At 47.6% G+C, this 21,153-nt stretch overlaps 1 protein-coding gene across 1 annotated transcript in view; it reads right to left on the bottom strand.

The window, feature by feature from the left end:
• Window positions 1-17,601: 17,601 nt before the first annotated feature.
• CAPN5 (calpain 5) overlaps window positions 17,602-21,153 on the bottom strand; it is a 77,420-nt gene continuing 73,868 nt past the window's right edge. Inside the window, exons 12-13 of the mRNA XM_044286098.1 lie at window positions 20,710-20,846; window positions 17,602-19,246 (exon numbers count right to left, since the gene is read on the bottom strand). Of these exons, the coding sequence (XP_044142033.1) occupies window positions 19,064-19,246; window positions 20,710-20,846 (320 nt within the window). The 3' untranslated portion in view covers window positions 17,602-19,063. The remainder of the gene's footprint in view (window positions 19,247-20,709; window positions 20,847-21,153) is intronic.

Below are 21,153 nucleotides of genomic sequence, written 5' to 3'. Positions count from 1 at the left end.
TGGAGCTGCATGTTCAGAGCTCAGTGGGTGTTCTCTGCTTGTGGAGCTGCATGATCAGAGCTCAGTGGGTGTTCCCTGCTTATGGAGCTGCATGTTTAGAGCACAGTGGGCATTCCCTGGTTGTGGAGCTGCATGTTCAGAGCTCAATGGTTGTTCACTGCTTGTGGAGCTGCATGTTCAGAGCTCAGTGGGTGTTCCGTGCTTGTGGAGCTGCAGGTTCAGAGCTCAGTGTGTGTTCCCTGCTTATTGAGCTGCATGTTTAGAGCACAGTGGGCATTCCCTGCTTGTGGAGCTATTACACTGGTCTCCAGCACACTGCTACAACTCTGCTACATCAATCTACTATGCTGGTTTCCAGTATGCTGCTGCAGCTTTGTTACGTCACACTAATACATAAAGTGCCCTCCAATATACTGCTATATCACTCTCAGCTCTAGTATGTCATTCTACTATACTAGTCTCTAGTACACTACTACAACACTGCTAAATCACTCTGCTATGCTGGTCTCCAGTATGCTGCTGCAGCTCTGTTACATCATACTACTGCACTGGTCTCCAATACACTGCTACATCTCTCTGTTATACCCGTTTCCAGCATGCTGCCAGAACTTTGTCATTCTGCTATACTGATCTCCAGAACACTGCTGCAACTCTGCTACATCACTATGGTATACTGTTCTCCAGTATGCAGCTCAGTTACCTCACTCTACTACACAGGTCTCCAGTACACTGCTACAAATCTTCTGCATCACTCTGCTATACCGGTCTCACGCACGCTGCTATAAATCTGCTACACCTTTCTTTAGTTAAGAGCTCACGCACGCGACCGTGTCCATTTTGTAGTCCGCAAATTCCGAATCCACAAAACACAGATGCCGGCCATATGCGTTCCGCATTTTGCGGAATGGAAGGTCTGGCCCTCAATAGAGCAGTTTTATTCTTGCCCGTAATACAGACAAGAATAGGATCGGGTCAGTGGAAAGGACGTGCGGATGCGGACAGCGCGCGGTCTGCTGCTGGCCGCATCTTTTGCGACCCCATTGAAGTGAATGGCTCCGTATCCAACCCGCAAAAAATGTGGCTTGTATTCGGACCCAAACCACGATCATGTACATGAGGTCTAACATTGCTACAACCTTCTCCAAGATAACTCTGCCTCACCGATCTGCAGTCAACTTTGTTGCATTAATCCTCCTGCATTGGATCTTCAGCTCTGCTACATCGGGTCTACACCTCTGCTACACCAGCTGTCCTACACCAGTCTTCCTGCTCTGCTGCACCGCCTCAATATACTCTTCTGGACAAGTCTTAGCAGATCCCCCTCACCAGGGGAGGACATAACACAGAAGCAGCAAACTGACGATAGAAATGTTTAAAGGAATTTTCCACTTGTGCGATGAGGGGGCATTCTCTATACAGTACAGAATACGTAGGTGTCGTATAAACATGTCTGCTCTCCCAGGGAGGTCCCCAAAGGACCAACAGGGCAGGCATGTCTCCTTTAATGTGGACACTGATCCATGTGGATTTATAGTGCACCTATAGACTTTCATAGGAGCTATATGAGTGTGTACACAGGGAGCTCCCCCTAGTGGCAGCTTTTGGCAGGCAGAATTTCGCAAAGTGTAAAAATAAGTAATAAATATCAATCTCAGTCCCCAGAGGCTGCAGGACGAGCTATGTGAATGATTTATGAGGTGGCATCACGCTCCGTGGCTTCAACCGGGCACCGTGTAATACAGTACAGCCATCAGGTTACAGTTACTAAGTGACCCTGAGAGATGCAATTACCAGAGATTAAAAGCCATTTAACCTGTCAGCAATGCTATAAGCGCGGTACGCAGCCCTCCTGCCGTCAAGAACCATGTAAGCCAAGGCGAAGTGCCCGTAGCAGAAGCAGGTGCCCAGCGCTGACGTGATGCATGCAGCCCCCGGTGGAAACAGCGCCACACCTGTCCATGGGCTGTATCAGCTCCATTAAGTGAATGGCACTGACCTGCAATACCACACACAAACTGTGGACATAGGTGGCGCTGCCATGTTTTTCCAACCCTTTACAATGTGGAGATCTGTAAAAGGGAACTTCAGGAGTTATGTAAATCGACCTTAATTAAACGTTCCTTATGGGTTTCAAGAGCTCTGCTTGCATTTATCTAGCCAGACCCCTCGTACATCTCGCAACTGAGGGGTTGCTACAATTGCAATTTGAAATCCAGAATGTGATACATGTTAATCCTTCCAGGAAGGCCAGAAATGACGCAGAAATACAATGTGTCTGCATGAGGACATGGACATGATTTTGCATGGGATGTGGGGGTCCTCTGATGGGGGCACTTTTTCAATGTAGGGGGCGTGGCCTGTGCTTTCGGGCAGGGTTTAAAAATATTTAGTTTTCCAGCACCTCGATCATATACAGCGAGGGCTGTCAATCATTGTTGGACTCCGCCCCCTGGACTGTATTGAATCATTTTCCACATAAGCCGCTTCTTAAAGGGATCGTGTCAATTTTTTATTATTTCCTGCCAGGTCATAGATAAGGGCCCCAGAGCTGTCACCCAGAGATTTGAGCTAAATCTGATGATGATGTGCATGGGAACGCTATAGCTGCTGTGAATAGTGCCTCATTGTCTCCATTCACAGCAGTCCCTGCAATCAATGGGGCTAATATCATAAGGGCCAGTTAGATCCAGGGGCCCCTTCTACCAAAGGTGGGAGGGGGTTGGTAAAATTGACTCCTCGATGGACATGTTGGATACTAACAGGACAGGGTCCCTTTAGATTCAATGCACCTTATTGGATGAGGGTTACTGTTCATCCCGAGCCTCCTAGTTCATGAATGGCAGTGATGACTGGAACTTACACAGGCAGAGCAGTAGGATAGGGGGCGATATGGGAATTTAAAGGCTAGTCCTGGATTAGAAAGAGACACGGTTGCTTTCTTATAGATACAGCGCCACCACCGTCCGTAGGTTGCAACTGGTACTGCAGCTCAACTGAAATGAATGGGACAGAGCTGCAATACCGCACACAACCTGCAGACGGGTGTGGCGCTGATCTTGAAAGAAAATCCTGAAAAGCCCTTTTTCAATGTGGATGTATATGCCATTCGGGGCGGTGGGAAAGCCGGGTGGCAGCCATTAGGGTTGTCACCTAAAGGGCACGATATGCGCAGATTCTGAAGAAAAAGCCAAGGCGAGTGATAAGGCCGGTCTTAAGGAGATTAAGCAAATCCTTACAGAATGCAATGGTAGAAACAGACAGAAAGAAGAATTCTCAGCCGCTACTCACCATATGCCGCCCCTGGATCCAAGTGCAAAATTCCAGGTACCCAGGATGAATGAGGGGAAGAGGGGATCCAAAACTTATGCAAACCCCCTAGTTTTCTTCAACAGGCTGAGGCTGCTACCTGTGTGAAGCTGCCTGGCCGGATCCTGCCTGTAACAGGCTCCCATTCATGTCCACTGATCCTTCTTAAAGAGAGGAGGAGATTTCAGGGCAGAGGTGACATCAGAGCCCGGGGTGGAGTGCAGTAAGTGATAGCGCCCTGGCATGAGCCGCCCGCTGTCGTTGGGTGGCAGCCGGCATGAGGAGTGACAATAGCTGTGATAGAGGGAAGGACAATAGACGCAGCAGCAGGGAAATGTTACTATGTAACTTGTACAGATGTAGCAGAGCTGAGTTTGTTAGATGAGCTGATCGTGTCATTTATCACAATCCATGCTGATATCATCCACAGCAGAAGACCAGAGGACTCATTGTGATAAGAGCGGGCAATACAAGGAAGATATCCAGATGTACACAGGAGGATACAGAGAGAGATAGATATGAGATGTACAGACTGAGCGCCCGCCGCCTGCTCATCGAATCCGGACGGCACCGACAGAACTACAAGCCCAGGGAGAGCAGACTGTGCCAGCAGTGCGACCAGGAGGCCGTGGAGGATGAGACCCACTTCCTGCTGCGGTGCCCCAAATACTCAGCAGTGAGAGAGACTCACCTCAGGAGACTGACTGATCTCTGCCCAGACTTCACCTCCATGGAGGAGGAAGAGAGACTCTCCATACTGCTGGGGGAAGAGGAGAACACAGCGGCCACAGCAGCACAATATATTACTGCCTGCTAAGGATGACCAAATCGACTTCGGATGAAACATCCAAAGTCGATTCGCATAAAACTTTGTTCCAATACTGTACAGAGCAGGAGATCCATACAGTATTAGAATGTATTGGCTCCGATGAGCCAAAGTTATTGCTCTGCGAAGTCTCGTGAGAAATGCATAAATTAGTTTCTACTGTAAAAAAACATTTCCCGAACTCGGGTTCCGTTCCAAGGTACCACTTGGAACCGAACCCGAGTTCGGTAAATGTTGTTTTTTTTTTACAGTACAAGTTAATTTATGAAGTTATTGCGCGAAGTCTCGCGAGACTTCGCAGAGCAATAACTTGGGCTCATCGGAGCCAATACATTCTAATACTGCTCTGTACAGTATTGGAACAAAGTTTTATGCGAATCGACTTCGGATGTTTCATCCAAAGTCAATTCGCTTATCCCTATTGCCTGCCATAGTCTGAGAGGAGCATGGACTCCTATACCCCCACCCAATTATTTCCCCCTTGCTTTGGCAATGCTAATATGTATTTGGTCCTGCTAATAAAGCTCATTTGAATTTAAAATTAGATATGAGATGATAGACAGATAGATATGGCTGGCAGGTGCACCTCAGGGGTCCACGCCCTATATTTAGTGGGTGCGTGCACTCTGCTCATGCTGTATGTATAACAGACAGCTCTGGGTATGATCCCAGCATTGGGGGGGCATTGTTATTCGGTAGGGGGTACTCGGTTAGGGACAACCCATCGATGATGTCTTGTCACATGGGGTCGCTTCTGCTGACACTTTCTGGTGACTGACACAGGCGCGTGCATTTTATCCCGGCTTTTCCTGAGCGATGGTGGATGGTGTAAGCGCAGTCCGCGGCGCTGGAGATTATAGAATAACTTTCTACAACACATGACTAGAATTATCCTACAGCCGGGGGCAGGAGGGGGATGGAGACAAGATGCAAAGCTCATAGCAGAACAGAGTATTTCAGGAGAGAAGGGTGCTGGTGAAATCAGAGACAAGCAGAAAAACACAGACTGAGGATCACATAGTGAAGGAAGGAGAGCTCAGAGCAGCACAGAGCATTTCAGGAGAGTAGTGTGTGGTTGAAATCAGAGACAAACGGGAGATCACAGACTGAGGCCTCTTGCACACGAACGTGTGCTGCGGATGACAAATTGCGGTCCGCAATGCACGGGCACCGACCGTGGGCCAGCCGCATGCGGGTCGCGACCCAAATGGAGTCTGCGATCCGTCCGTTCCGCAAAAAGCACGGAACCTAACACCACGAAAGCTCTCCGTAGTGCCTTCAAGTGAATGGGTCCGCATCCGTGATGCGGAATTCAAATGGCCGGTGTCCCGTGTATTGCGTGCCCGCCATATGCAGACTGCAATACGGTTTCACACTTGTAACAGATAAGTGGGTAGATGTTCCTGAATACTAATAAATTCACAGCCTGATGAACGTTTAAAAACGCTCTGTAAAACGCTCGACAAGGAGAAACCAATGCTTCCCTATCGGCATGGTTCTCACCTGGGCGTTTTACGATCGCGCTGTAAAACGCCCGACGCCCCAAGAAGTACATGAGCTTCTTTGTGGCGTCTCGTCGCGCGTTCCCTTACATAGACTTTCTGGAACGCGCGACAATGGGCGTTCGCTTGTCTCTGTATGCGCGATTGCAAACGCCGGTACAATCGCGCATACAGAGCGCTCCTTTCAGAACGCTCAGGTCTGAACCCAGCGTTAGGGTAGAATATCGCATCAAGTGCAACCCTGCCTAGAGAGCCGTGCCCTAATGAATAACACCAGCTCTACGCGTTTCCACGTGACATGTGGTCGTCACGTATCTTCAGGAGCTTATTATATGCCTATGTCAGGACAAAACATGCCGCACTGTAGTGTGCTATGGCTCCGGCGCTGTAATGGCCGCGCGCGGCCAAAAGAACGCCGACTTCATATGGCCAAAGCCCCGCCTATCGGGGAGGGGTGTGCCGGTACCTCTACCAATCAGAAATAGGGGGGGAATTAATAGTTCCGCCCTCTGACCGGAGGATGCCGTAATGCTTCTGACCCTTCCCAGCGAGTATAGCGCATCGCGCGATTGATGGAGGAATATCAGTCGCGGCCCATATATTATCAGTTGATGCATAACGTGTACGTTGATCGGGACCCTCCAAAATGGTGATAAATCGAAGGAGCAGGTACCGAGCCCCATCTGAGTTGTATATCGTTGTATTGCTTCTTTACGTAATAGCGGTATATCGATATCACCTCCACGGATTGATATCTTCACTTGTTCAATCCCCTGTATTCGCAACACATCAGGGTTGCCGTCATGCATCTCACATACACGACGTGCCACTGATGTGTCCCGCGTATTCCGGATATCAGACATATGTTCACCAAATCTGCGTCTCAATTCACGTCTTGTTTTACCAACGTATTGTGACCCACATTGGCAGCTAATCAAGTACACAATCCCTATAGATGTACATCTGATAAATGAGCGTACGTTATACCTTTTTCCAGTTGTGTGGCTAGTAAAGAATCCCCCTCTCAGGATACTCTCACAGATGATACATGAGCCACAGGGGAGGGTGCCCTTTAAGGTATTCTTCAACCAGGTTTCAGACTTAGGTTGTGTATACAAGCTGTGTACCAAATGGTCACGTAGATTCGAACTACGTCGGTACGTAATTGAGGGGTGGTCCGGAATTAGCTCCCCAATATCTGGGTCTGATTGCAAAATAGACCAATGGTTTTTGTAAGATGTCACGGACATTTTTATGGGCCTTGTCAAAGGTTGCGACAATTCTGGGCGTGGGGTCCTCACTGTTTCTTGGTTTTGGATCTGTACTCATCGAGTGATGGAACGCACTTTTCAAAGTGTATTGTGGGTACCCCCGATTCATGAATCGGCCTCTTAAGTCAGATGCAGCGGCTCTAAAATCACCCAGTTCTGAACAATTCCTCCTGGCCCTCAGGTACCGTCCTTTCGGGATACCTCTTTTGAGGGCCAGTGGATGACCACTTTCCCAATGCAGGAGATTATTGGTCGAAGTTTTCTTCCTGAATAGGTTAGTGGTGATCTTTCTGTCAGTACCAATGGTGATCATTAGATCCAAGAACGCAATCTGTTGCTCTTGTACCTCAGATGTGAAGAACAACCCCATTTTATTCACATTTAGTGCTGCCACAAATGCCATAAAAAGCTCACGTGTCCCTTTCCACAGTATCAGCACATCGTCGATGTACCTTATCCACAGTTGCACGTTAGATGTATACTGCTCCATGACCTCACCAAACACAACTTCCTTCTCCCGCCAGCCCAGGTACAAGTTGGCAAACGTCGGGGCACAGGGACTGCCCATAGCGACGCCCCTGAGCTGGTGGTAAATATGTTGGTCAAAAAGAAAGACGTTGCGGGTGAGGACAAAATCCAACAGTTGTATCAGGAAGATGTTATGCCGGCGACAATGTTCTCCCCTCTGTTGGATGAAGGCCTCGACAGCCCTACACCCAGAATCATGGGGTATAGAGCTGTACAAGGCCTCAACATCCAAACTAGTCAGGAGAACGCCCTCCTCACACTGAATGCCCTCCAGACGTTGTAGTACATCCATCGTGTCTCGGGCATAGGACGGTAATGACGCACGGGGGACACACAGTCATGTGCAAGAGGCCTGAGGATCACATTGTAAAGGAAGGAAAGCTCAGAGTAGCACAGAGTATTTCAGGGAAGGGAGTGTGTGGGTGAAATCAGAGACAATCAGAGAGAGATCACAGACTGAGGATCACATAGTGAAGGAAGGAGAGCTCAGAGTAGCACAGAGTATTTCAGGAAGGGAGTGTGTGGGTGAAATCAGAGACAATCAGAGAGAGATCACAGACTGAGGATCACATAGTGAAGGAAGGAGAGCTCAGAGTAGCACAGAGTATTTCAGGATAGGAGAATTGAGACAAGCGGGAGATCACAGATGGAGTAGCTACATAGTGGAAATAGTATAGCTCAAAGCAGGACAGAGTATTTCAGGAGAGAAGTGTGCTAGTCTAATGGGCATAGCGTGTCATAATGTGAAGGGCCATGTACCTGCCAGGAACCACTAGCCTAGGAACCAGCGTTTTGCTTCTTTGTATTGTTTTGTGTGTACAGCTTCTGAGCGGACCTATGAGTATCCATGGTAACAGACAACAGACCTCCCGTAGTCTGATCTTGCGGTCATACTCCCTAATTTGTTGCTAACCTAAGAAATGCACATCAGTAAGGAGGGAGCATGACTGCAGGATCATGACACATACCGCATGAGTCAGCCCAGGAGCTGTGTACACAAACGATAGAGATTTTTTTTTTTATTACGATTAACGACAACGTTTTTGCTTCAGTTATTTCTATTTTCTAATCTAAGTGATGTGACGCCATCTGGTGGTTGAAAACAGAAATGCAATGTTTGATTTTAAATATATGCTTAACATAAAATGAGTGGAGCACAGCAGAGCGGTGAATGTGGCGTAGCTACAGGGGTCGCAGCGGTCGCAATTGCGACCGGGCCCCTGAGCCAGGGGGGCCCACGGCCCCCCCACCGCCTCCTATTCAAAATCCAGGCTAGGGCCCGCCCTAGGGGCAGTGGACACGGCGCAGCGCAGAGCCCAGGGCCCAGCTTGATGGGATTGGGTCTTGGGATCATGGAGTGAGTGGTGGGAGTCTGGGACTGGGACTCTGAATTCTGTGGGAGTGGGAATCTGTCTCTGTGGCTGAAGTGGTTACTGGGCACACTACTTACTGTGTGTGTGTGCCAGGCCCAAGGGTCAGACTCAGGCCGCAGGCAGGCAGTGTGTGGGCCTGCACCAGGCAGGGGCACTGGCCCCTGGCCTGGGCAGGCCAGGCAGTGACTGCTGTTACTGTGAGCCAGGAGAAGCAGTGCACTGCAAGCAAGTGTGCGTGCATGCCACTGTGCCAGCCTGCCAGGGGCAGGCTGCAGGCAGCGGCCCAGGCCCCCAGCGTGATGCCCACTGTCTGTTGCTGACTGGCGCTGGGCACTTAAATTAATGACAGTGTGTGTGTGCCAGGGGGCAGGCCACAGGCAAGCAGTGTGTGCGCCTGCGCCAGGCACGGGCACTGCCCCTGAGGTAGGCAGTGAGGGAGTCTGATGGGACTGACTTGTAAAAGTTAGATGAGAGAAAAAAGTCTGAGTGCACTCAGACTTTTCTCTCTCATCTAACTGAAGACGCATGGTAAGGCCCCATTCACACATCCGTAAGTGTTTTGCAAATCCACGGGCCCGTGGATCCGCAAAACACTGACATCGGTAATGTGCGATCCATAATTTGCGGACCGCACATTGCCGACACTGCATAGAATATGCCTACTTTTGTCTGCAGATGCGGACAAGAGTAGGGCATGTTCTATTTTTTTTCGGGAACGGAATTGCGGACCCGGAAGTGCGGGTCCGCAACTCCGTGTCCAGGCTGCACATCGTGCAGCCCCATAGAAATCAATGGGTCCGCAATTCCGTTCCGCAAAATGCAGAACAGAATTGCGGACGTGTGAATGGGGCCTTATTGGTAGGTGCCAGACCAGATGTGACAACTCCAGACCCTCAGACTTTTCTATGCTCATGGCGGTGGGAGATCTAGGATGGGTGTTTGGGTGGGTGGAAGGGGTGGTGGGAGGCCCGATAGATATGTGGGGGCTGGGGGGGGCCCATAACATTTTTTTGCTATGGGGCCCATGCATTTCTAGCTACGCCCCTGATGAGGACTGTGTGGCTTTTTCTAGGCTATGACCTATTATCCTGAGCACTGTATGGCAGAATTTGTATTATTTATGCTTTTCCACGCCCTCTCCTTTTAATGACGGGGATGTGACAAGTGTGATCTAGTGACATCCATGCACTATAGTGCGGTACAGACAGAGGGCACACTCTGCTCCTCAGTGGCTGCAGTCATATTACTCCATCCAAGGCCCCTTAGGGTACATGCACACGTTCAGGATTCATGTGCGGAGCATCCTCACTGAAATCCGCAGGTGTTCGCAGGCAAATCTGTGAGGTCAATCCGCATCAATTGGTACGGATTTGCATGCGAATTTGATGCAGATTTTCCGATTTTTAAATCTGCACCGCAGGTCAAAAAACCTGCGTGGAAAAAATCTGCATTGTGTGCACTGAGAATTTCAAATTCTCTTAGAATAAAATGTACATGACCTACAGTGCGGATTTTCCGCACGCGATCCTGATCGTGTGCATTTAGCCTGACCCTGGGTTCACACCTGAGCGTTTTACAGTGCGTTCAAACGCGCTGTAAAACGCTCAAGACATGAAATCCAATGCTTCCCTATGGGAATGGTTCACACCTGGGCGTTTTACAGCGCGTACGAACGCGCTGTAAAACGCCCGACGCTCAAACAAGTACTTGAGCTTCTTTGGGGCGTTTTGACGCGCGTTTGTGGCCATAGGACACTGCAGTCAATGACACAAACGCGCGTCAAACGCGCGTTTACTATTACAAAAACCGCGCGTAAAACGCGCGTTTGAGAAGCGCTCAGGTGTGAACCCAGGGTCAAAGAATCCTTCATGTTCCCAGGAGCTGAATCTTCACCCCACATGGACAGATCGCCGCCCCAAGCACAGATGACGGGTGTCGACAAACTGACCCTCACAAGGTAATACATGAGCAATGTACACATGAAGTCAAGATAAAAATAGCTAAAAAAATCCAAAATTTGCAAGACCCAGATTATCAGATGTTCCAGATTACTGGATGGTCATAGAAGGTCTTTGTACTTGTTTTTCAGGAGATTTGTGACTGGTTTTCTCTTTGATTCCAGATTAGGGATAGGATAAGCGCCGGACTATCAGATTTTTACTGCATCCTTGGGCTCATGCACACGAACGTGACCGTTCCGTTTTTTTTGCGGACCGTATGCGGAACCATTCATTTCGCATTACGGACAAAGATAGTACAGTTCTATGAAGGGCCAGCTGTTCCGTTCTGCAAAATACGGAATGCACACGGACGTCATCCTTATTTTTTTTTTAAGATCCTTTTTTGCGGACCGCAAAATACATACGGTCGTGTGCATGAGCCCTTACAGATAATTTTAAAACACGGCTTCTTTATTCCAAAACGCTGCCACCCCTGTCCACAGGTAGTGTGTGGTTTTTCGGCTCGGCCCTATTCACTTCAATGGAGCTGCGCCGCAATACCGGACACAACCTATGGACAGGGTGTGGCGCTGTTTCTGGAAATGAGCAGCCATGATTCTCTAATCCTGGAAAACTGTGTTTTATTATCATATATAATATTTTATATAGTTTTTGTCCCATAAAAAATATTCTAGTTTTCAAACCAGCACCTGGATCTAAACACTTTTGTAATTGCATGTAATTAAAAATTTAGCATAGCCACCGAGATATTCAATAAAATGTATCTGTATAGCGCCACCTGCTGTTTTTTTTTCTTATTTCTTTCTCCTGCTCACTGAGATGCAGGCCGCACATGCTCAGTTTCATCCTTCTGCCTCCTGAGCTGTGATAGGGAGAGAGCTGCAGCAGAATGGACACGCCCCCTGACATTTTTATGCATGCTTGCCAACTTCTTGATTGCACTCACCCAGTGCACTACCAAAAAATTTTCAGCAACTGCCCCACCCCCTTACATGCCCCATCCCCTCTATGCATACTTGAGCACTGGGGCTCGAATTACACAGAATCTAGGCGCCACCTACAATTAAAGTGCATGGAGAGGGGGCATCCTTGAAAAAAAGCAGCCCTCCATGCCAAACGTGGATGATTTGCCAACTCTTCCAGGAGACCTGGAGTAAATTTGGCAGGTATGTTTTCATGCAAGGCTCCACTTTACATACACGTAGTACAGGTATAACATCCATTAGTTACTATACCGCATATGTACAGCGCCTTGAAAATGCATTTATACTCCTAGAACTTTTCCAAATTTTTTACGTTACACCCACAAACTTAAATGTAGTTTATTGGGATTTTATGTCATAGATCAACACAAATTAGCAAGTATATGTGAAGTGAAAAGAAAATGATACATGGTTTTCAAAATTTTGAATAAATAAAAATCTGGAAAGTGTGGCGTGCGCCTTGAAATAAAATCCAGTGTGACCAATTGACTTCAGAAGTCACCTAATTAGTAAATAGAGTCCACCTGTGTGTAATGTATTCTCAGTATAACTACAGCTGTTCTGTGAAGGCCTCAGAGGTTTGTTAGAGAACATTAGTGATCAAACAATATCAAGAAAACCAAGGAACACACCAGACAGGTCAGGGGTTAAGTTGTGAAAAAGTATAAAGCAAGATTAGGTTATAAAAAAATATCCCAAGCTCAAAACATTTCACCGAGCACTGTTCAATCATCCGGAAATGGAAGGAGTATGGCACAACTGCAAAGATACCAAGACATGGACGTCCACCTAACTGGCGGCCCAGGCAAGGAAAGCACTAATTTGAGAAGTAGACAAGAAACCTATGGTCACTCTGGAGGAAAATCTGTCCACAGGACAACTATTAGTCGTGTCTTTATGGAAGTGTGGCAAGAAGAAAGACATTTTAGAAAGCAAGCCATAAGAGGCCCCGTTTGCCACAAGCCATGTAGGGGACATAGCAAACATCAGGAAGCGTGTACTAGACGTATCTGGCGGCAGTGCAGTAGTAAATTCCCTCTGGAGTCCACTCATTCTGCCATGACCTCCTTCCTATATCACCCCACGCTTCCTGCTAGTCTTGTCACGTCCACAACGAGACCGTGGTTTCAACGTGTTTTTTTTTCGGTTCACTGATATTGTGGACCCCTTCACTAGGGTCCTCCTACCGTTCACTACCTTGCAGGCCAAATATGATATCCCACCTTCCTCCAACTTTTTCTATATCCAGATTAGGCACTTTGCCCAGTCCATCTTTTCGGGGGTTACGGTTTCCCTTCCGACCTCCTTTGAGCGCATATGCAGGGAAGGGGTACATGCGAAAGGTTTAATTTCTGAGATTTACTCTATATTGCTGACTCCCTTCCCTGACCAGGCCCAAAGGCGTTCCCACATGGTGAAGTGGGAGGAGTACTTGGGGGGGGGGGGGGTCTTACCGGACTCGCTCTGGCACCTTATATGGAGGAGGGCAGCGAAATCATCTATGTCGGTACTTTATCAGGAGAACCAATATAAGATTTTAATGTACTGGTATCACACTCCTGACCTCCTCCATAGAATGAATCCAGTTGTCCCGGGTGATTGTTGGAGATGTGGCTTGCATAGGGGTACATTGCCTCACATTTTCTGGGATTGTCCCAAGTTAGGCCCTTACTGGTCTGAGGTAGGCGCTCTCCTGACCGACATTTTAGGAACCGAAATCCGACCGGAACCTGTGTCCTTCCTGCTTAATGTGGTCCCCAAACAAGTAAAAAAACACGCACTCAAACTGCTGCTACTGATACTAACAGCAGCTCGCTGTCTAGTTTCCCGATCGTGGAAAAGCCCCGACCCACCACGGATCTCTGACTTGTATGCCAGGGTAATGGAGGTCCGAACAATGGAGTATTCCACTGTTATGTATCAGGACAAAATGGCACTCTTCAACGCCATATGGGACACTTATTGGGCTAATAGGCAACCTTGAGGAATCATGGTGAAGGGTTTGGTTCCTCTCACCCTCCCCCCTCTCTTCCCTCTCTGTCTTTGTTCGTGTCGTTTGTCTTGTCTGTTGGCTATTTGTTTAAGATATTTTGCACAGCAGTTTTTGTTTTCTTCTTTTTCTTAGACTGGTTAGTGATGGACACAATCTCAGTTGGATCAATCCAACGCTTTATTTTTGTCTGGTCTTTAATGCTCCGTCACTGAATATTGTCAAGTGTTACATCCAATATGTATGTGATGTGTTTTGTGTATTGCTCCTACTTGGAACCTCTGTGCACTATGACATTGTAAGGCCTCATGCACACGACCGTTGTGTGCATCCGTGGCCGTTGTGCCGTTTTCCGTTTTTATTCGCGGACCCATTGACTTTCAATGGGTCCGTGGAAAAATCGGAAAATGCACCGTTTTGCAGCCGAGGCCGTGATCCGTGTATATTGTCCGTCCAAAAAATATGACCTGTCCTATTTTTTTGACGGACAACGGTTCACGGACCCATTCAAGTCAATGGGTCCGTGAAAGAACACGGATGCACACAAGATTGGCATCAGTGTCCGTGATCCGTGGCCGTAGGTTGCTTTCATACAGACGGATCCGAAGATCCGTCTGCATAAAAGCTTTTTCTGATCTAAGTTTTCACTTCGTGAAAACTCATTTCCGACAGTATATTCTAACACAGAAGCGTTCCCATGGTGATGGGGACGCTTCTAGTTAGAATACACTGCAAACTTTGTACAAGACTGCCCCCTGCTGCCTGGCAGCACCCGATCTCTTACAGGGGGATATGATAGCACAATTAACCCCTTCAGGTGTGGCACCTAAAGGGGTTAATTGTACTATCATATTCCCCTGTAAGAGATCAGGGCTGCCAGGCAGCAGGGGGCAGACCCCCCCCCCTCCCCAGTTTGAATATCGTTGGTGGCACAGTGTGCCAACCACCATCGCCCCCCCCCTCCCTCCCTCTATTGTATTAAATCGTTGGTGGCACAGTGTGCCAACCACCATCGGCCCCCCTCCCTCCCTCTATTGTATTAAATCGTTGGTGGCACAGTGTGCCAACCACCATCGCCCCCCCCGCCCCCCCCCCCTCCCTCTATAGCAGTAACATTGGTGGCAGTGTGCGGTCTCAACAGTAGAAGATTCATACTTACCTGCTTGCTGCTGCGATGTCTGTGAACGGCCGGGAGCTCCTCCTACTGGTAAGTGACAGTTCTTTAGCAATGCGCCGCACAGACCTTTCACTTACCAGTAGGAGGAGCTCCCGGCCGGACACAGACATCGCAGCAGCAAGCCGGTAAGTATGAATCTTCTACTGTTGAGACCGCACACTGCCACCAATGTTACTGCTATAGAGGGAGGGGGGGGCGATGGTGGTTGGCACACTGTGCCACCAACGATTTAATACAATAGAGGGAGGGAGGGGGGCCGATGGTGGTTGGCACACTGTGCCACCAACGATTTAATACAATAGAGGGAGGGAGGGGGGGCCGATGGTGGTTGGCACACTGTGCCACCAACGATATTCAAACTGGGGAGGGGGGGGGGCTGCCCCCTGCTGCCTGGCAGCCCTGATCTCCTACAGGGGAATATGATAGTACAATTAACCCCTTTAGGTGCCGCACCTAAAGGGGTTAATTGTGCTATCATATCCCCCAGTAAGAGATCGGGTGCTGCCAGGCAGCAGGGGGCAGTCTTGTACAAAGTTTGTAGTGTATTCTAACCTGAAGCGTCCCCATCACCATGGGAACGCCTCTGTGTTAGAATATACTGTCGGATCTGAGGTTCACGAAGTAGCTCATATCCGACAGTATATTCTAACATAGAGGCGTTCCCATGGTGATGGGGACGCTTCAAGTTAAAATATACCATCGGATTGGAGAAAACTCCAATCCGATGGTATAAAAGAACTCCAGACTTTACATTGAAAGTCAATGGGGACGGATCCGTTTGAAATGGCACCATATTGTGTCAACATCAAACGGATCCGTCCCCATTGACTTGCATTGTAATTCAGGACGGATCCGTTTGGCTCCGCACGGCCAGGCGGACACCAAAACGACTTTTTTTTCATGTCCGTGGATCCTCCAAAAATCAAGGAAGACCCACGGACGAAAAAACGGTCACGGACCCACGGACCCCGTTTTTGCGGACCGTGAAAAAAAACTGTCGTGTGCATGAGGCCTAAGAATGTATTCACGTTTTTTGTTTTATATACCATAATAAACATACAATTATAAAAAAACATCAGGGAGAAGGTGCTCTGGTCAGATGAGACCAAAGTTGAACTTTTTGGCCTAAATGCAAAACGCGTGGCGGAAAATTTGCACTGCACATCCCCCTGAACACACCATCCCCATTGTAACATCATGCTGCGGGGATGCTTTTCTTCAGCAGGGACAGGGAAGCTGGTCAGATTGGAAGATGGATGGAGCTAAATACAGGGCAATCCTGGAGGAAAACCTGGTAGAGGCTGCAAAAGACTTGAGGCTGGGGTGGAGGTTCACCTTCCAGCAGGACAATGACCCTCAACATCCATTCAGAGCTACAATGGAATGGTTTAGATCAAAGCCTATTCATGTGTTAGACTGGCCCAGTCACAGTCCAGACCTAAATCTGTGTCAAGACCTGAAAATTGCTCTTCACAGACGCTCTCCATCCAATCTGAAAAGAATGGCCTAAAATGTCCTCCTCTAGATGTGCAAAGCTGGTAGAGACCTACCCCAAAAGAAGTGTAGCTGTAATTACAGCGAAAGGAGGTCCAAAAAGTATTGACTCAGGGGGGATGAATACAAATGCAAACCACACCTTACAGATTTTTATAAAAAAAAATTGAAAACCATGTATCATTTTCTTTCCACTTTACACATACTTGCTGCTTTGTGTTCGTCTATCTATCATATAAAATCCCAATAAAGTACATTTAAGTTTGTGGGTGTAACGTGAAAAATGTGGAAAAGTTCAAGGGGTATGAATACTTTTTCAAGTCACTGTATATAATAAATCAGATTTTCAGAATTCGAGCAGCCATATTAATAGCAGAAAGTCTGGATATCAGTTTCCACCTTTATTTTATTATTTAGGGCAGCATTGAACTTCCCCAGTGCTGTGAACGGCAAACTAGCGCTCCAAGAGGGGAGGAGGTGTCATTGCAGTACTGGTCAGATCTGCTCCACGTGGAATAGGATGGACTGCGGTTTTAGGACCCTGTTATGGAGGCCACGCCCAGCTTTCCCAGACATGACAATCTCTTTTTAAGCATCGATACAAGGCGACTCGCTAAACGGTGGGAGAGACGTGTTTAATATAAAGATTTCCCATGTACACATTAGAAGGATTATAAAGTGCTGTAAACATACAAAAAATATAAAAAAAAATCCAACAGGAATAAAAAAAAAATAGAAAGTCATGGTAAACCCTAAAATCACCAAAAAAAGAGATAAAAATGTGAAATGAATGCAAAGTGTAAATCACATCTCACAGATGATCAGAATCTTAAGACACGAGGTGACATTTCAGAAATCTCATCTGAATGAGAATCCATAGCGTTGCCCATAGCAACCACAGGTCAAATACAGTCCTGGTAACAGCACAGATGACGACCAATCAGATTCCAGCGTGTAGGTACGCCTCTGATTTGTTGCTATGGGTAACATAACGCTTTTATTTTTTTTTCGAGAGCCTAGGGGAGATTTTTTCAAAACTGGTGTAATGGCAAACTGTCTTAGTTGCCCCTAGCAACCAATCAGATTCCACCTTGCATTTTTCAGGGGTCCTTTGGAAAATAAAAGCTGGAATCTGATTGGTTGCTATGGGCAACTAAGATAGTTCTACTTTACACCAGTTTTGATAAATCCCCCCCCCCCCCAACAAGATTTCAAAAATATTAACCAATAATTAAAAAACAGTAAAAAAGAAAGTAATTTGACATGTAGGACACTGTGTACGGAATGACCCCACAGACGTGGCCTGTTATGGCTTCATTGTCCTCAAGAGGCACACAGAGTAAATCATTTACTGCCCAGTTGCCATGGAAACGCCTTTGCCGGTAACTGAGGCCTACACATACCAGACAGACCTGCCTCAGAGTAACAGAGGACATGTTGCCCATGGCAACCAATCAGAGCTCAGCTTTAATTTTTTACCTGATATACAAGCTGAGCTCTGGTTGGCTGAGAACGGTAACATGGCTACCATTTGAACGCACGGTTGTCACCTCGGGCCAATGACAGCCAGATTCAGACGATTATTGACTTATAGAAGGTCTGGTGTACGCGCAGAGACACGCTCCTTTCATATATACTGATAGGGGTTCATTATATAACTGACATTCACGGATGCTCCTCCCCCCACATTCGAGTCTGGAAAAAAAAGAAGAGACGCCTGGAAGGGATCGGCCATGTCTGAAGGGCGTTTTCGGATTCCAGCGGTCATAATCTTAATAAACTCTCTCCTTTGTGAATTAATTCCTTGCCATTTTCAAGATCTCTGCTTGTAGTCAGTGAATAATAAATTATTTCTTAAAATAACCTGAATAGACCCAATACTTTGCACAGCTGAGGGTTTGTTACCATTGCATCCGGTTGAGACAATCCTCCGTGAGTTAAACGCATCTTTTGTAACAATGTATCAGTACAGGTTAAAAAAAAAATACAGACTGGCAGAGGACTGTCTAGGCTGGGCGCAACTGTAGCAAACCCTCAGCTGAGAGGTGCATTAGCTATGCACTGGTTTTCAGCCTCCGAATGTAGAAAAGAACATTCCTATTCACTGACAGCAATCAGAGATATTGAGAAAACGATACTTATGTGGAACCAGAAACTCCCCTTGCGGACACATGGCTGCAGCAAATGAATCGGATCTTCAGCTCTTTCCTATACTGGTATCTATAAGCCGGACGATCCTTTCCTTCAGTCACATGACCATCGGAGGCCACACACCCCGCGGGGCGTCTTTACAGAACCATGGCACATCTGTCCCCCGTTTTGGCTATATGAGAATATCAATGTCTATAAACAGCCTGGAATGGCGCCGCTTATCATACTAGAATATATGTATATAAGTATGTATGAAACGTAGGACACAGTGAAATGACACTGGAATTCTATTCCTAATGCCGCCACTCCTGGACGGTCCCTGTCGTCATCTTATTTTTGGCTATAAAACTCACACTGTGTCACATGCTGCATGCAGCGCGCGGCACAATCTGCCACCGCGCTGGAATAGATGCGGATAGTAAATACAGGCCACAATGGGTGGCGGGCCGTCGAGACGCCCGCCTGTTTGGTCGCTGTTCTGGTAGATATGGCGGTAGACGCTTAGATGCCGGTCAGGCTGTTGCTGGAGAACAGAACCAGCTGGAGGGAGCCGGACACCTGCGGGTTGCTCTTGTTCCCCTTGTCCTGGAGCGGCACGCTGTGCTGGGTCTGCTGATTGTTGGCCTCACCCGTCAGGACCACCTGACCCATGAATTCATCTTTAATCACATTGTGGTTCCAAACCTGAGGAAATTAAAAAACAACAACATTTTTTTTACATTTTTTTTCATGTTTTATACTCTTGTCACAGCCGAAGCTTACAAATTTGTGCTGGTTTGCAGTTCGCTCTCAGGTTGAATGATCTTGCTTCTGCTTGTTCAGTGTCTGTAGAGCATGCTAGGGACTGACTGGTATGACCACTACATCCCCCACAATGCACCACTGCAAAATGGCCTAAAAAAAATAATAATCCACATCCCCCTAATGCAATACATCAGAGTCCTCAGCTGTTAAGGAAGGGTCTCAATAATTTTTGATAAATTCTAGGGGGAATAATCAGTCAATTCCACATACTCTACAGCTTCTAGAACCGGGATCAGCAACCTCCGGTACTCCAGCTGTTGTGAAACTACAACTCCCAGCATGGTCCATTTACTTCTATGGGAGTTCTGAGAACAGACAAGCAATTGAGCATGCTGGGAGTCATGGTCTCACCACAGCTGGAGTGCCGGAGGTTGCTGATCCCTGCTGTAGTAATTTTACAGTGTGTACACAACACTGCTCACAATGCAGTGCAGCGAGGCATGGCACGTACAGGCAGTGGGCGGCAGGGGTCTACGATCGGTGACTGCCATGTCTATTGGAGTTCTCCAGGACCAGAAAAAGATGGCTGCTCTCTTCCAAATACAGCACCACCCCAGTCCACAGGTTGGGTGTGGTATTACAGCTCAGCCCTGTTTACTTCAATGCAAGCTGCAATACCAGACGCAGCCTGTGAACAGGGGTGGTGCTGTTTTTGGAATACAGCGGCCATGTTTTTCTAGTCCTGGACAATCCCTTTAAATCTACCTCATACTCCTCCCTTTTGCTTTATACTGCAGCTCTGCTTGGACGCTGTGTATAGCACCAGGTCAGTAGAACGTCGCTGCATAGAGAGTGATGGATCCCTGCTTGCTGTCAGTGAATGAGAACACTCTTGTTTCCATTCAGAGGCAGTGAAGCTGTACATAGCTGTCCTGCTCTCAGCTGAGAAGTGGATACAGTTGTATCCAATCCAGACAATGCTCTGTGAGATGAACGGACTCCAGACTGATACATTGTAGCAAACCAGCAGATAGATTGGTGCACCTGCCGATGTTTTGAGATCACACAGCATTTGATACAACTGTATCCACTTCTCAGTTGAGAGCAGTACTTGCTGTGTACTGGTTTACTGCCTCTGAATGAGTTTTTAAATTACCGACAGCAAGCAGAGACCTTGAAACTGGTGAGGAACTAAAACATGATGAGGCTTATTAGAAAGCTGTAGAACTTTTCCTTAACGCAGAGACACTTACACAAATAATTGTCGACATGATGTAATCACACAATTCTATCACTAGGGGGCCCCTGTGCGCCATGTAACCATACATCTGCAACACGAAGATTCAAATGTGTCCACTATGATGAAGGGAATAGAACCCGATTCTGCTCGTACTGACACGCACCTGGATGATGATCGGCTGGCCCGGCTTCTTTCGGTAGAACAAGCCCTTGACGTCGAATTGAGGGGTGAGCGTGTCCTTTACCACCGGTGACTGGACTTTACTCCCTTCACAGCTAATGATGACATACGGGTCAGCGCCTGAGAAGAGACAAAAATCACATCGCCCGATTCTTATATGTCGTGAGGTGGTGAACGGAAACAGCAGCACAGAGTATTACAGGAGAGGAGTATGCTGGCCTCGCGGGGAGCCGTGACCGGTCCACTCGTGTGATAATAGTAAGGCAGGGAATCTACTGGACAAGCGGGAGTTCACAGACTGAAAGCAGAATGGTGGGAGAAGCAGGGCCCACAGCGGCACAGAGTATTTCAGGAGAGGTCATCTTGTGGAAAAGGGGCAGTGACTCATCCACTTATGTTTGTCAGTTAAAGGGGTATTCCAGTTGTA

The sequence above is a fragment of the Bufo gargarizans genome, chromosome 3, assembly GCF_014858855.1.
Source record: "Bufo gargarizans isolate SCDJY-AF-19 chromosome 3, ASM1485885v1, whole genome shotgun sequence".
Taxonomy (NCBI): Eukaryota; Metazoa; Chordata; class Amphibia; order Anura; family Bufonidae; genus Bufo; species Bufo gargarizans.
The sequence above is the reverse complement of the archived record's forward strand: the minus strand, read 5'-3'. Positions and strand labels throughout refer to the sequence as shown.